Genomic DNA, 15,093 nt, shown 5'->3' on the forward strand with positions numbered 1-15,093 from the left:
CAGGCAAAATGTCATCCCACTAGACATTCATACTGGTTCTTCCCCTGACCTTGCCTGTGTGAATAGGCTGCAGTTATCCCTGTTCAACAACTCAAGTCCTTGAGTCATTGCAGGACATATAGCCAGTGTACATCTATCTGATAATAGGATTTACTACTATAATTGATACGCACACTACTAAAATAAACTGCCCCTTCTTTCCTTAAATGGTATTTGACTGTAAGCACTGGCTAAACTAAACAGTGTAGACTTAACACAGTAATGCTCTTACAGACCATGGGTCTCCATCAATTGTAGTGGGATAAGCGGATCACTGGACACTGCAGCTTACATTCAGATAACTGATCAGGTGGCGGAGGAGAGGAGTACATCGGGCCAGGACTGGACAGGCAGCTTATATACAGAAATCATGAGCTGGAGGAGAGGCGGTATATCTAGACAACTGGACAGGGCAGTTTATATACAGAAATCATGAGCTGGAGGCGGAGAGGGGGAATATCTAGACGGCTGGACAGGGCAGCTTATATACAGAAATCATGTGCTGGAGGAGGAGAGGGGATACATCGGGTCAGGACTGGACAGGTCAGCTTATATACAGAAATCATGAGCTGGAGGAGAGGGGGGTATATCTAGAAAGCTGGACAGGGCAGCTTATATATATATATACACAGAAATCATGTGCTGGAGAAGGAGAGAGGGGGAATATCTAGACGGCTGGACAGGGCAGCTTATATATACAGAAATCATGAGCTGGAGGAGAGGCGGTATATCAGGCCAGGACTGGACAGGGCAGCTTATATACAGAAATCATTAGCTGGAGGCGGAGAGGGGGAATATCTAGACGGCTGGACAGGGCAGCTTATATACAGAAATCCTGTGCTGGAGAAAGAGAGAGGGGAAATATCTAGACGGCTGGACAGGTCAGCTTATATACAGAAATCATGAGCTGGAGGAGAGGGGGGTATATCTAGAAAGCTGGACAGGGCAGCTTATATATATATATACACAGAAATCATGTGCTGGAGAAGGAGAGAGGGGGAATATCTAGACGGCTGGACAGGGCAGCTTATATATACAGAAATCATGAGCTGGAGGAGAGGCGGTATATCAGGCCAGGACTGGACAGGGCAGCTTATATACAGAAATCATTAGCTGGAGGCGGAGAGGGGGAATATCTAGACGGCTGGACAGGGCAGCTTTTATATACAGAAATCATGAGCTGGAGGAGAGGCGGTATATCAGGCCAGGACTGGACAGGGCAGCTTATATACAGAAATCATTAGCTGGAGGCGGAGAGGGGGAATATCTAGACGGCTGGACAGGGCAGCTTATATACAGAAATCATGAGCTGGACGAGGAGAGGGGGTACATCGGGTCAGAACTGGACAGGTCAGCTTATATACAGAAATCATGAGCTGGAAGAGAGGGGGTATGTCAGGCCAGGGCTGGAGAGGGCAGCTTATATACAGAAATCATGAGCAGGAGGAAAAGAAGCATGTCTAAACAGCTGGACAGGGCAGATTGTAAGCAGAAATCAGAAGATGATTATGTGGGGTGTATATCTGCATAAGGATGCCAGAGAGGGACACCACACAAAAGCCAGACAGAAGGTACATCACCACAGGGACCATGCAGTGGCGCCATGGTTTTACCCTACAACATCAAGTAAGATTGGTGGCTGAAACTGATGAGGCCAATAACATTGCCATGGACGTCCACATTTTTCACACACCTGCGTGTGAGAGGAGTGACTGGTCTGTGACATGGGACAAAGATAGCACATCCTGGTGAGGCACCTATAGGGAGAGGGTGCAGCCGGGAACTCCCCCACTTAACAAAGTCCAGATAATATGTCCCCCGAATAAAGGCAGAAGGCAAGAGTTAGCCACCTGGTCCTCGCTAATGAGCAGGTTCATGGATGAAAGATCCCCTGCTCTGTGTTGGTCATCCACTTCAGGAGGAGGCTGTCAATTGAGGTGTACAACGATATGAGGCAAGTCTGTGTTCAGTGTTACAGCATCCCCGTGCCATGACAGTAACCTGAACCGCCTGGTCTGGTCCTTGTAAGGATGTCAATAGGTCAGTGTTGCATATTCAGAGCCATACTGTACAGAACGGCCACCTGCTACAGACAGGTTGAGGGTGTTCTCATCACAAACACACCAACAACAGACTTAAGGAGCAGTGATGAAGTCATCTACACAAGGTGCAAACAAATGTTGTGGTACATACCACGCCTGTCTGAAATTTTTACCTTGGTTATGTAAACATTTTCACTAGGGCTCTTTATTGTCCAGTGAGAGTTCACATTTCTGCAAAGGCATTAGAATCTGAAGATCAGTTACAAGCAATCGTATTGCAAGTTGTGAAACTTTTGGGAATATGCTTACTTAGTTGTGTTTCATACTTTAGCATTATGTCTATACACCATGACTCACAATTAACTCATAAACCAGCATCTCTGCAGCTGAAGACCCTCCACAAACCAGCATCTCTACAGCTGAAGACCCTCCATAAACCAGCATCTCTACGGCTGAAGACCCTCCACAAACCATCATCTCTACAGCTGAAGACCCTCCATAAACCAGCATCTCTATAGCCCAAGACTCTCCAGAAACTAGCATCTCTACAGCTAAAGACCCTCAATAAACCAGCATCTCTACAGCTGAAACCCCCCCACAAACCAGCATCTCTATAGCTGTAGACCCTCCATAAACCAGCATCTCTACAGCTGAAGACCCTCCATAAACCAGCATCTCTACAGCTATAAACCCCCCACAAACCAGCATCTCTATAGCTGAAGACCCTTTGTAAACTAGCATCTCTATAGACCAAGACTCTCCAGAAACTAGCATCTCTATTGCCAAAGACTTTCTACTAACCACCATGTCATTTGCCCGGATGCAGTGATATGAAAAAAATGTGTAATCTGGCATGCTCTCCAAACCTTGCAGACCCTAACCATGCTGTAAAGACTGTGAACTGTATTTTGACTAAGGTAGAGTGTTCCTCTCAAGGCATACTGATATTCAATTTCCAAAATCACTGTCCATCCAAGTATGGTAATAGACATGCTGACATTTACAAACTCCTCACAAATTATGTTTTACAAAAATACCATTAAAGAAACATTTTTAATCCACCTCAAGTAATTGTCCCCCAAAAGACAACAAACCTCAGGGAAGGTTTGTCTTATCAAGAAACACTGATGTGCACAGCGCCCATCTGATAAGATTAGCATGAGAGTCCAACTGAAGAAGTGGCCCCGGACACTGACTGCCCACTCCAGTGATCTGACCATGCCTTCTACTGCCTCTAGCCAACACAAGCACTCCACATGTTGTTGTTTCAGTTGAGAAACACGGAAAATACAGGCCGGAAGAAAGGCGGGGAGAAGGTGAACAATTAGTTATCAATAGAAGGATTAAAACTCGATCATTGTGTGGGTGCTCGGTCAGCGCTCCTCACACAAATAGCTCCGAGTCTCCCAGGGGGTGGGGAGTAAACAGTCGTCAAGGGGTGGGGGACAGCTCCCAATCCCCCCAGGGCAGATCACCAGACTGGAATGAACCAAACAGTATTTTCATATCAAAGCAAACAAATGTCACGCAGTATGGCATGTGTAAACAGTCTAGGGAGTTACATTAATTGTGAGGGACTTCATTAAATGTTGCCAGCATACTTGGCTCCTCACTCATAGACATTCCTCCTGTCACTAATGGTTACCTCCACCTACGGCTCTCTTGGCTGTAACCTTACCCTTCCATTTCACAATATACAGGTACACATACCCGGAGAGACTAGGATATTCCACAGATATAAAATAATAAATACTGTATCAGGGTTTTACCTGGTGCAGAAATGTGCGTCCAGTACTCACAATTGCATACAATGGACGCACACAAAAACAATATTGCATCCCAATACGCACAATGATATTCATTATATATAACAAGTTCTGGACCAAAAATAGAAATAAAAAGGTCCTCCAATTAAAATAATTATATAGTCTTACAGTTCAGTATACTACACAATTTCATTACCCTTGAAATTAATAATCAGGGATCACTGGACTTCAGTTTTGGAGGTCAAAGTAAAACCATGCTGCATTCTTTGACTGCGATGGTACTGTGTAACATTAGTCAATAGTCTGAAGCCTGAATCGAGTTCAATCATGTAAGCTCAGCTAACTATACCGGTAATCAATATTTTAGCACTAAAATATACTGAAATTGGTGGCAATGGTTCTGGTTTGTAGACACCAAAGTTTTTGGCACAGACTGATGCTATGTGAGCAGTGCCTCTGCTGATAACCTCACTCACCTCATTGATCCTAATTCTGGGCTGACCTAATTCTTTTATTGACATAATAATCCAAAACAAGCACATATGATCAAAGGATTTTCTCTTAAGAAAACACATGTAAACAAATTAATTTGCTGACCAACAAACCCAATCTCTAATTGCTTCCCATCAGAATTACAAGTTTTATTTCTTAATCATAGCGTTTGTAGTTGTAGGAGTGGGTTCTGTGATGGGGGAGAAACAAACACAAAAAAAAAGCCTGAAGTAACATATTTCGTCTTGTGTCATATGTGGACACTTTTTGTAACAAAGCTCCATTTCCAGCCTGACCTTGAACCCGGACGCGACACACACAAATATGCATCCAGTATGCACTAATGTTGAGAATTGATGCAAAAAAAGCAAATACTAATATATTCATTGTACGTACAGAGTAGACTAACATCTAGTGTCTGAAATGAATATATCTTACACAAAAAACAGTCTTTAAATCATCTTAATAAGGTATACCTTATAACAAAAAGAAGCCCAGAGACAATATTCATTCTTAAATTCTCGTAACCTAGACTTGCCCACTATTATAGACTTTCATGGGCTAGATTGAATATATTTGTTGCAGGGTCTGTACAACAGATTACCTACAGCGCATCAAGAGCAGTTGTCGGACTCATTTCATCCATCAACCATGACTACTGTCCACATGATCATTGATTTATTCCAGGCTCTAAAGTAATTATCAAAACATTACAGGACCCTCATGTTGCCTGCTAGGACCCTCATGTTGCCTGCTAGGACCCTTAAAATTTAAATTATCATTGGGAGTCCCCTGGCAACCCCGCTTTCGTAAGTCTAGGTAAAAACCTGGTGACAAAAAAAGTCAGGTACTTCATGGCACAATCAACAAGAGCTGCTTCCTTTCAAGACACAATCAAGTCAAAATAATTGCTTTAAACCTCTTGACAAAATGTTTTTCGGGACATTAACATGATATAGTCACACTGACAACTACATGAGAATTTATTCAAAATGATTTCTACAACGTACAAAAATATTCATTGAAAACACATACAGGAAATTGTAATAAGAACCATTTTTTGTTTTGTTTTAAAATTGAAAAAAGAATGGTACACAAAAAGAGAGACAACAAAAAATTTATAATTATTTTTAATAAATATCTTTTTTGCCCATTTGTTCCCTTTTTCGGTTTTAATTAAAAACCCATCATTAGTGTCTGATCTTATTCCTCACCGAGATGATTAAATTGTCATTTAAACAACTGGACTATTATCAAACGTTCAAGAATTAGGACAGTGTCTTTCAGTAAGTTGGCAATCCTGTCGCCCAAGAAAGCCACACTAAGTCCCAGTAATTCCTTGTACTAATGTTTACATAAGTATTTAGCTCAACATTTTTCATTCCCATAAAATAGCTAACACAGTTTTGATTCTGCCTAAATATTAATTGCTGCAGAAATGGCCTACCTTCAATGACCATCATCGCCCGCAGCTCTCGATTCAGCAGCTCATAGCGCTGTTCCAAATCTTCTTCCTTTTCTCTGCAAAGAAGATTTAAGAAAAGCCACTTTATCGAGTGTGGAACAAATCCTACGGCCTGACTGGTTCTCACAGCTGCACTAAGGCTAGGCTAAAACTCAACAAATCTGATTTTATGGCATTACTATAATGGTCTTACACCTATCAAAGTAAGATACTTTCAAATTAATGCAGAATTAATTCTAAAACTGCCGGCGAGCTCCACATCCAGTATAAAAGAAAAGCCCATTGCCTACAAAGCCCAATGTTAGGTTGACATGGTCTACTTATGCTTGCTTTGCTGGAAAAGTCAACAAAATGCCTAAATATGTCTTTATCTCAAGCTAGAGCACAGATCATTCCACAGTTTCATTGCCAACTCCCCAAAGCCGTGTAAAGAGGATAACATGGCAGTAGGCTATAAAACATGCCTCATGTGGAAACTGCCATTCTAGCTCTGTCACTACTCACATACAGGAGTCACCCAACTTAACAATACATTGTTTTGGCAATTTCAGAAAAAAATAATGTTTCAACGAAGAACCTGCATGTGAGACGCATCATTTTCAAACGTTTGGAATATCGTACTCCATGATGGGGATGTGTTTTCTGGCTTGGATTATGGAGTTTGTGTGTTACATGAGAAAGTCTTACATGTGTGGCGGTCAGTTTAATGTGTTGGTGTATGTTATAGTGTGTTTCATTCAAGGACAGGATTATACAGTGTGTGGAATGTCTGTGACGTTTCAGTTTCCACCTGCAGGTATAGTACTGGAGACTCGTGTTTTCTCAAACAGATATGGTATTTCATTCCGTCTTCGATTTTTCTCCATTAATAAAACATTTTATTTCAATTACAGGCTTCAATTATTTAAATACTAGATTTTAAATGAATTTTGTGAAAAATTATTTTTAATCAAAATACTAATAAAACTATTTTCTATGATCCATTTTCATAAATATAATTCAAAAGCTAATAATAAAATAGGAAAAGATATCATGAGGATGATGATGTTTGTTTCTCTGATGTAGTTCATGTGTTCATATACAATAAACAATTGATTTCTTGTCAACTCCTTAATTTCTCAAAAATGATATAACAAGATAATGATTATTAATCAGAGTACAATAATTACAATGAATAGACAGTGGATATTTTTCCTTGAGCTTATTTCACATCTTGTTTCTTAGTTTTGTACACAAGTTGACAATGACTTGCACACCATGTCCACAATAAGGGAATTAACACAACCAAATCCTCACAACCAACAACCATCAACAAACCAAACATATCTCAATTACATGTACTCTCAGAGATAACGGTAATGTACTATTTAATAAATCAATTTAGTTTCTCCTAAATAAAATAAACATATGTCCAAACAATACAATACTCATTTCAAGTCTATTGCAGAGAAGAAACAATTGTGTCAGTACAGCGATATGGCTGGCATGGGGGAAAGAACATTAACAAATATTTAAAAAATAAATAATACAGGAACTTTATAATTAATAATAATTGATATGAACTAGGTGAGACAGTAGTATCATTTGCAATGCAGGTCAGAAGGGGAGTGACTGAGAGAGTGTAAGTTAATATTTTCATTATCCAATATGGAAGCTCTTGCTAGATGAAAGAAGGAAAAACAGTGCTATATGGTTCGCTCTGCAAGTGTACTGATAATAGGGGCACACTCATGCAGAGATGAGAGGTCAAATATTTCTTGTCAAAATAATGGGAGTAATGATAGGATAACTAAGAAATTCAGGAGAAAAGTGGTAACATAAAGAGTGGAAAGACTCAGCGTTAGTGAATGCATCCTGTGTTACTTAGCATCCCTGTACAACACATAAAAAACAAACTGTCATTCAAATCCTAAATACAGACTTCCCGCATTAACTTTTGTCACCAGATGTCTCTAACAGAAATAATACAGCTGAATTTTATTTATATTCTAAGATGTTCACACTAAAACATGTCCATGGAAACATGAACTCAGAACAGACCCAGATCCTATGAACTCGCACACAGCAAATCACTGACAAAACATATGGCATAAATACAAAGTAACCCACCTTAATTTTTTATTTTATTTGGTATAACAAACCACTTACAGAACATTAATCTGGAACCTATTTTAGAAAGGTAATTGGCAGTGTAACAGAGATGTAACTCAACATGAATATTTTGACAACTTTAAGCTGCAGCTTTTATTAACTCAACTTGTTCTCCGATTATTATCTATAGCTTGCCTAATAATTTTAATAATCAAGATTTTTTGTGAACTCCAACCCAAAAACACACAAAAAATGTTAAAAACAAATGAAGACCAAAGTAGCAAGTGCAGTTAATTCAAAGTTCAGTTGCATACTTGGTATCAATTTGAATTTATGTAAATATTAATTTCCATATTACAGATAAAACCTATCATAAATGTTCAGCTTAACTCGAAATTCACATTGAGACATGACATAGAAATACTATTTTCATAAATCAAATTAATTATCATGTCTTCATTTTGCAGTAAAATACCTCTTCCTGACAGGTTACCAAAATAATTATTGATTCTGAAAAGGTGTAATATTTAATCTGAACTATGGGAGAGAAATAATCTAAAACGTATGTACGCTGTCTTTGTCTTAAAGCATTGAGCCTTACAAAGTGAAAATTAATTTGTAAGAACATGTCAGTACAAAGTGCCAAAAAATTGATAGGGCTTATGTTCTTATGCCAGATCCAGTTTTCCGCTTGGCATGCGAGTTAGGAAAATTTCAAAGACTGTTTCATGTCAGATGTGTCGAAGACAAAACGCAATACATCAGAGAAAATCGGAGCTTAGCAGGAGTGCCAGGAGTGAGGGATTTAGCAATGCTTCCAGCAGGCAGCGGGGCGCTCGCCGCTCTCTCGGTCCTGCATGCCCCAGCCCTTGACGCCAAAAACCTTCCAGCAAATTACTCAATGAATTCACCATAAACAAGCTCTTAAGAGTATTAATATTTTCTTTGTCAAATTTCCTTAACGCATGTACAGATTAGGGGAGTGAGTGTAAGTGTGGTTTGTTAGGGACGAGCGGTTGCTAACTACCAAATCCCTTCGTAAGCGTCAGTATTCACTGCTTACCTCTCTGTGCACGGAGTTCCACCGTCCACCGATCTGCACATTGCAGATTACGCCTTTACGCCACGTGTTTTTATTGTTGTTTATAAGTCCAGCCCCAAGGCATACAAGGGACTTATGTAAGTCTGAGGGATTTATTTGGTCATACACGTACAAGAACCCAATTAGAAAGGTCAGCATTTCAACCATGTCATTTGGACATCTGTGCTCAGGGAAGGTCAAATCAGTAACAAACGCTTAAGCTATTGGCTGTACTGAACAGAATATGAATTCAATAATATTTAAAACTATTTTGTCCTGTCAGAAAAAAATGCTAAAATTGAGAAATGATTTTTTTTATTTCATATATATTTTTTATACAATAAGCCCAGCAAATTCTCATTCTTGTTTCCATACAAGCAACCCTAAAATTTTAAACAGCGAATAATGTTAATCTTTTTAACATGAATCTTTTTATTAGTTTGTTTGAAAAAATGCTGTTTCTTTTTCATTCTGTTGTTTCTATTTCAAGAGTTATTTATAGGAATTTAATCATGAATCAACACAGTTTCTATGAAAATAAATCCTTTTTACATATTAATAATATAGACTGCAAAATGTTTCTTGAAGATAGGATCCTAACTATATTTCCATATGCCAGTCAATAGGGAATATGGGCCTTTGTTAAGTCATATTTGTTATCATAAGAAGTCAATATCTTTCCATGACATCGGAACATATGATATACAGCATAAATCCCAACAGAGGCTTGTCTATCCTCCTCACAAAGTTCCGCATTTGGTGAACAATGCTGGCAATATTGAGAAAACAGACTAACTGGGGGTGGGGGGGCCATAATGAAGATACACAGACACTGAAAGTAACGATCCTTACAGCACATGGTGAGGTGACAAGACAAAAACATTGCTCACTTTTAGCCCTGAAATGAATCTGCGGTTTTTAATTATCTTGAGGTTGCACAGATAGTGAGAGTGAAAAGAAAAAATAATTGTCAAACAATGACGTTGGTGAGGTGTGGGAAAAGGCAGTGTGTGGACCTGACCCAATCTAGGCCCAGTTTGGGTGGGCATTATAGCCCTGTTTTCTCCACAATACGTTATGCATATGTTGGCTAGTGCCGATTGTTGCGGGTTGAAGCAGTCGATATAATCAATGTCTACCAACAATCTGGGTGTTAGGGAAGCCACAAAATTGATCATTTTCGCCCTGTGTGAATACGAAAAATTCATTTGAATGTTGGTGTGTATCTGAAATCTTGGTTACTATCTGTTGTGGGGAGTTGGAGAGGGATTAGCGGGGTTTGCGAACCCCGAAACGCGGAGACACACGGCTTAAGTAATTACTTTGCCCAGGCTAATGACACTGTCGTCACGATCAAATTTCTGCAATTGGCAAATCAAAAATAGTGTCAACAAAATGAACAATTGTATTTGTGGGAATTGGGGGATGTGGGATCGCTCATAATTAGAAAGATGGTTCCTCCTTTGAAGCAGTTTACAGTTTGTGTTTACAGTTGGTAAGATGACACGCCTTTTTGTTGAGCTATGGAAACACTGACACATCAAGCTACATCTTGCTGGAACTAAGTTAGCTGGATATACACAGCTGACAGGATACACAGCTTCTCACAGCTGACAGGATATACAGGGTCTCACAACTGACAGGATATACAGCTTCTCACAGCTGACAGGATACACAGCTTCTCACAGCTGACAGGATACACAGCTTCTCACAGCTGACAGGCTATACACCTTCTCACAGCTGACAGGATATACAGCTTCTCAAAGCTGACAGGATATACAGCTTCTCACAGCTGACAGGATATACAGCTTCTCACAACTGACAGGATATACACCTTCTCACAGCTGTCGGGATATAGAGCTTCTGACAGCTGACAGGATATACAGGGTCTAACAACTGACAGGATATACACCTTCTTACAGCTGACGGGATACACAGCTTCTCACAACTGACAGGATATACAGCTTCTCACAGATGACAGGATATACAGCTTCGAACAGCTGACAGGATATACAGCTTCTCACAGCTGACAGGATACACAGCTTCTCACAGCTGACAGGATATACAGCTTCTCACAGCTGACAGGATATACAGCTTCTCACAACTAACGGGATATACACCTTCTCACAGATGACAGGATACACAGCTTCTCTCAGCTGACAGGGTATACAGCTTCTCACAAATGACAGGATATACAGCTTCTCACAGCTGACAGGATATGCAGGGTCTTACTACTGACAGGATATACAGCTTCTCACAGCTGACGGGATATACAGCTTCTCACAGCTGACAGGATATACAGCTGACAGGGTATACAGCTTCTCACAGATGACAGGATATACACCTTCTCACAGCTGACGGGATATAGAGCTTCTGACAGCTGACAGGATATACAGGGTCTAACAACTGACAGGATATACAGCTTCTCACAACTGACAGGATATACAGCTTCTTACAGCTGACAGGGTATACAGCTGACAGGATACACAGCTTCTCACAGCTGACAGGATAGACACAGCAACACAACAAATAAAGAACTCCACAGCAAACTGTGTGTATTCACACACCTATCACACTAATTGTGCAAGAATGTAAGAGACAGCCTTATTAACAGAACTTTCGCTGATGAGAAATATTGACTGAAAACTATCATAGTGCATTGACCCAGGGCTCGATGACATCACTGACACAGGGATACAGATTGTACACTAAAACCTATGATGATGAGTCTTTGAACACTGCTTTTGTCATCACATTCATCATCAATCAGGCCTACTGCTGGTTTCAGACAAATGTCCAGAAATACCCACCACTGGTACTATTGCAGTGACTAAGGAAAATCCCTTATTTTTGACTTGGTCTTTATTTGGCGAAAGGTTTATGAGACCAATTTTCATTTTTGTAGCAATATTTGAGCGTGAAAATAAAAATGTGTGAGACTGATTGTATCAATACATCAATAAAAAAAATATATCTTCACAATCAGCATTAAACTATAATGTCCTTTTAATCATACACAATTCATATAAATCTCCAAAATATAGTTTACACTCTGCAATTGCCTTGATTTCAATCTCACATAAAACAGTTTGACTTTCCTGGCTGCTTATGAGTGAAGTCAACTCTTCCTCAATGTAAAAAAACAGGACAACATACTTACAGATATATAAATAAAAGTACAAAATAAAGTTTGTTCCATAGTTGAATACACTGACATATTGATGCCTGATAACCCTGTCCTTAGTCAGATCTCAGTACAGCCAGAAGACAACTTCTTCAGTGCAAAATGACATTGGAGCAGGATTTAATTTAAAGTAATTATCAAAACTTACAGTACATTACATACACCATTTCATTAATTCACATGGGGGTCCCATTGACTACAGTTTTGTAAATCAAGGTCCATGGGATGCCAAAAAATTAATTTCAGGGGTCCTTTAAAGTCATGATATGGTGTATCCCCGTATGTAATCTAGGTTTTGATAATTACTTCAATTACAGGACCTATATATCTTTTGTAAACAAATTGGTACAATGAATATTATTGTGTGTACCTCTGGGTGCTACATAGTCTTTCATTCTGCATCCACTTAAATGTGTGGGTAAATGGAGGAAAACTCATGCTATTTGAAAGCCAGTAGTTAAACTATGTTCTGATGGCCATTGCTTCAGCAATTCACAATGCATTTCTAGTAATTCTGGTATTCTGGTTTAGAAACAATAATATGCTTACAGTGATAGCATTATCAATACAAAAAATCAGATCCCGGTTTAAATTGAACAAATGTGACTTTATCCTGACATTGATTCATCGGAAATGTAGAAATATCTAGAGTCATACACTATAGCCAATTAGGTTCCACTGTAGCTATATTACAAGTGTCAAATTGTACCCGCCTATTTAGGCCTTCTTTTTTTCCAATTTCTCGGTCCACAGATTGTTTTGTTGTTAAAAACAATTAAAAGAATAGAATGCTCATGCTTTTCAGTTACTTCCCATAGTTCATCCCACACTTTTGTTCACTGACGAGGTGGGCAAATTTCCATTTTCATACTTCTAACAGTTTGCACCTTTTGTGAAATTTTGAGTGTGGATCTGAAACCATTTTATTAAAATAATCTTCCTAACCTGTAAATATAATGTTATTATCATAATGAGGAAATTATTCTCTGATATCAGATAACATTAGCTGCTTTGTCACATGTGAGCAAGAGTCATAAAAACACGACAGATCCTTCTGACATGGTGCAATACTTTGTGAAGAAATACAGAAAGGACAAAATGGAGGAAGGTACCACTTTACCATAAAGAGGACTTGTGTATTTTCATAATCGATACATAACGATGAATACAGAGCCATGCACAGAAAGGAAATGTTCATACATAGGCACACAAAGTGGACAGAATATTGAATTGTGATATAAGCTGACACTGACAACGCATTGAAATTTAGAAATTACCACTAAAATTGTGCTGACATTTTTATGGTTTTATCACCATTTCTTTGACATTTTGCACTTTTTGTTTCAAACCACCAAACAAAATGTCAAAGTACGATAGAGATTACATTGCCTCTCATATGCATGACAATCACCTCACATCATCATAATTAATGTTGGCCCAAATACCTAATGATTTTAGAAGGTATGGATTTCAGACAAATATGCTTTGCCGCCACCAATAATCATGCAATTTTGTGATATGAAGACTGCCATAGAGATTTGCAAATGCCATTTCAAAAAGAAATATTTTCACAAGATACATTTCTATAGCTCTCAAATTTTGCCATTCACAAATCCTGTCACACAGATGATTAAGTCTCAGTATGGGAAAAAGTGCAAGTTTGAAATAAATCTGCCTGAAGAAAGATTCCCATGGCCTGTAATATGCTTGATTAGTAGGGCTCATCTTCATACAAGCAAATCTGAAGGTTTTTTCTCTTCAATTACGCTACAATGTCCAGGGCGACGGTCAACATGGCCTCCGGTCACAGTTTGAGGAAGTGGCGAAAATGAATTATATGCCTAATCTCGATCAAATAGTGAGGGCTATTTGTTACATCGTGGAAGAGAAACATTTCTAATCAAGTGCTATTATATATAGATTTCTGTTTTGAACAAAGTAATAGAGAAACGCTGTGATTAGATGCGATACGTCTTGTCCCCACAAGGTATGCTGGTCGTCGTCTCCCTCCGCAACGACAAACCCATCTTCACTTCGTCTCAAAATACGTCAAATTAAGAGATTCTCTACAAAGAAGAAAATCTCTATTGATTCGATGGGCATGTTCAAAGAGGGCCCAATTTTGTTGGGATTTTGGATCTTATGTGCATCCCAGCTTACAAAATGAAACATTGAAGTAGACGGGGGAAAAACATGGTGGGAATGAAACAGAATCCCAATAACATAATTGTATCAATATTTGCACATGGTTTTATCAGCTGCTCACAAAAATCCAACCCACTAGCCATGGTAATCTTACGTTGGCTTATGACAATCATTCAACAATTTCTCGCTCTTTCTGCGGAATTGGAAATTTGTAATAGTAACATGTTAATAATGAGACATTTGGTGGACACAAAAGCATGTTTAGTCAGAGTAATGACAGTCAGTGGCGCCATGGCCCCCATCAGCTGTAGCCATACCACCCTCATCTCATGACAACCCTCCTGCAGATCACTGACAACTGGAGTGGAGAAATTTCTTACCAATACTGTTTATATGAAATCAAACTTATGTGCTTGAAATTTAAAAATCACATGAACAATGTGCAATTCAATGAATTAGTAAAGAAATGGTTTTCACTGTACATCTAAAAGCTACTTGAAAAAACATATTCATTTATTTCACTGCTTTTGTTTTGCATATATTAAATACGTCTTTGGTGGTGGGGGAAGGCTTATTTAAAAAATTAATTTTTAAAGTCTGCAAACCAAGGTCAGAATTTTCAATTTTGTCTTAAAACCAATCTAAAAAAAAGCGTTGGTGTCTGTTTATCTTCCTGATAACCATAAAAGTGTTTTTATGCCAAAATCAAGATTGTCTGGCAGAGTTTCTAGAAGGTGGGATATAGGTATTTGGCTTTCATGCTTTGTGTTTTTAATTTTATAGCTCAC

The 15,093-nt window shown here is 38.9% G+C and overlaps 1 protein-coding gene across 10 annotated transcripts in view; it reads right to left on the minus strand.

The window, feature by feature from the left end:
* The window catches only part of LOC139442034 (EH domain-binding protein 1-like), a 96,056-nt gene that overhangs the window by 16,493 nt on the left and 64,470 nt on the right, over positions 1–15,093 (minus strand). For all 10 annotated transcript variants that reach the window (XM_071222808.1, XM_071222809.1, XM_071222807.1 and 7 more), the window contains one exon: positions 5,787–5,860. In XM_071222808.1, coding sequence (XP_071078909.1) covers positions 5,787–5,860 — 74 coding nt within the window. The remainder of the gene's footprint in view (positions 1–5,786; positions 5,861–15,093) is intronic.

Source organism: Haliotis cracherodii, unplaced genomic scaffold (assembly GCF_022045235.1).
Source record: "Haliotis cracherodii isolate W230 unplaced genomic scaffold, xgHalCrac1.p SCAF_5, whole genome shotgun sequence".
NCBI lineage: Eukaryota > Metazoa > Mollusca > Gastropoda > Lepetellida > Haliotidae > Haliotis > Haliotis cracherodii.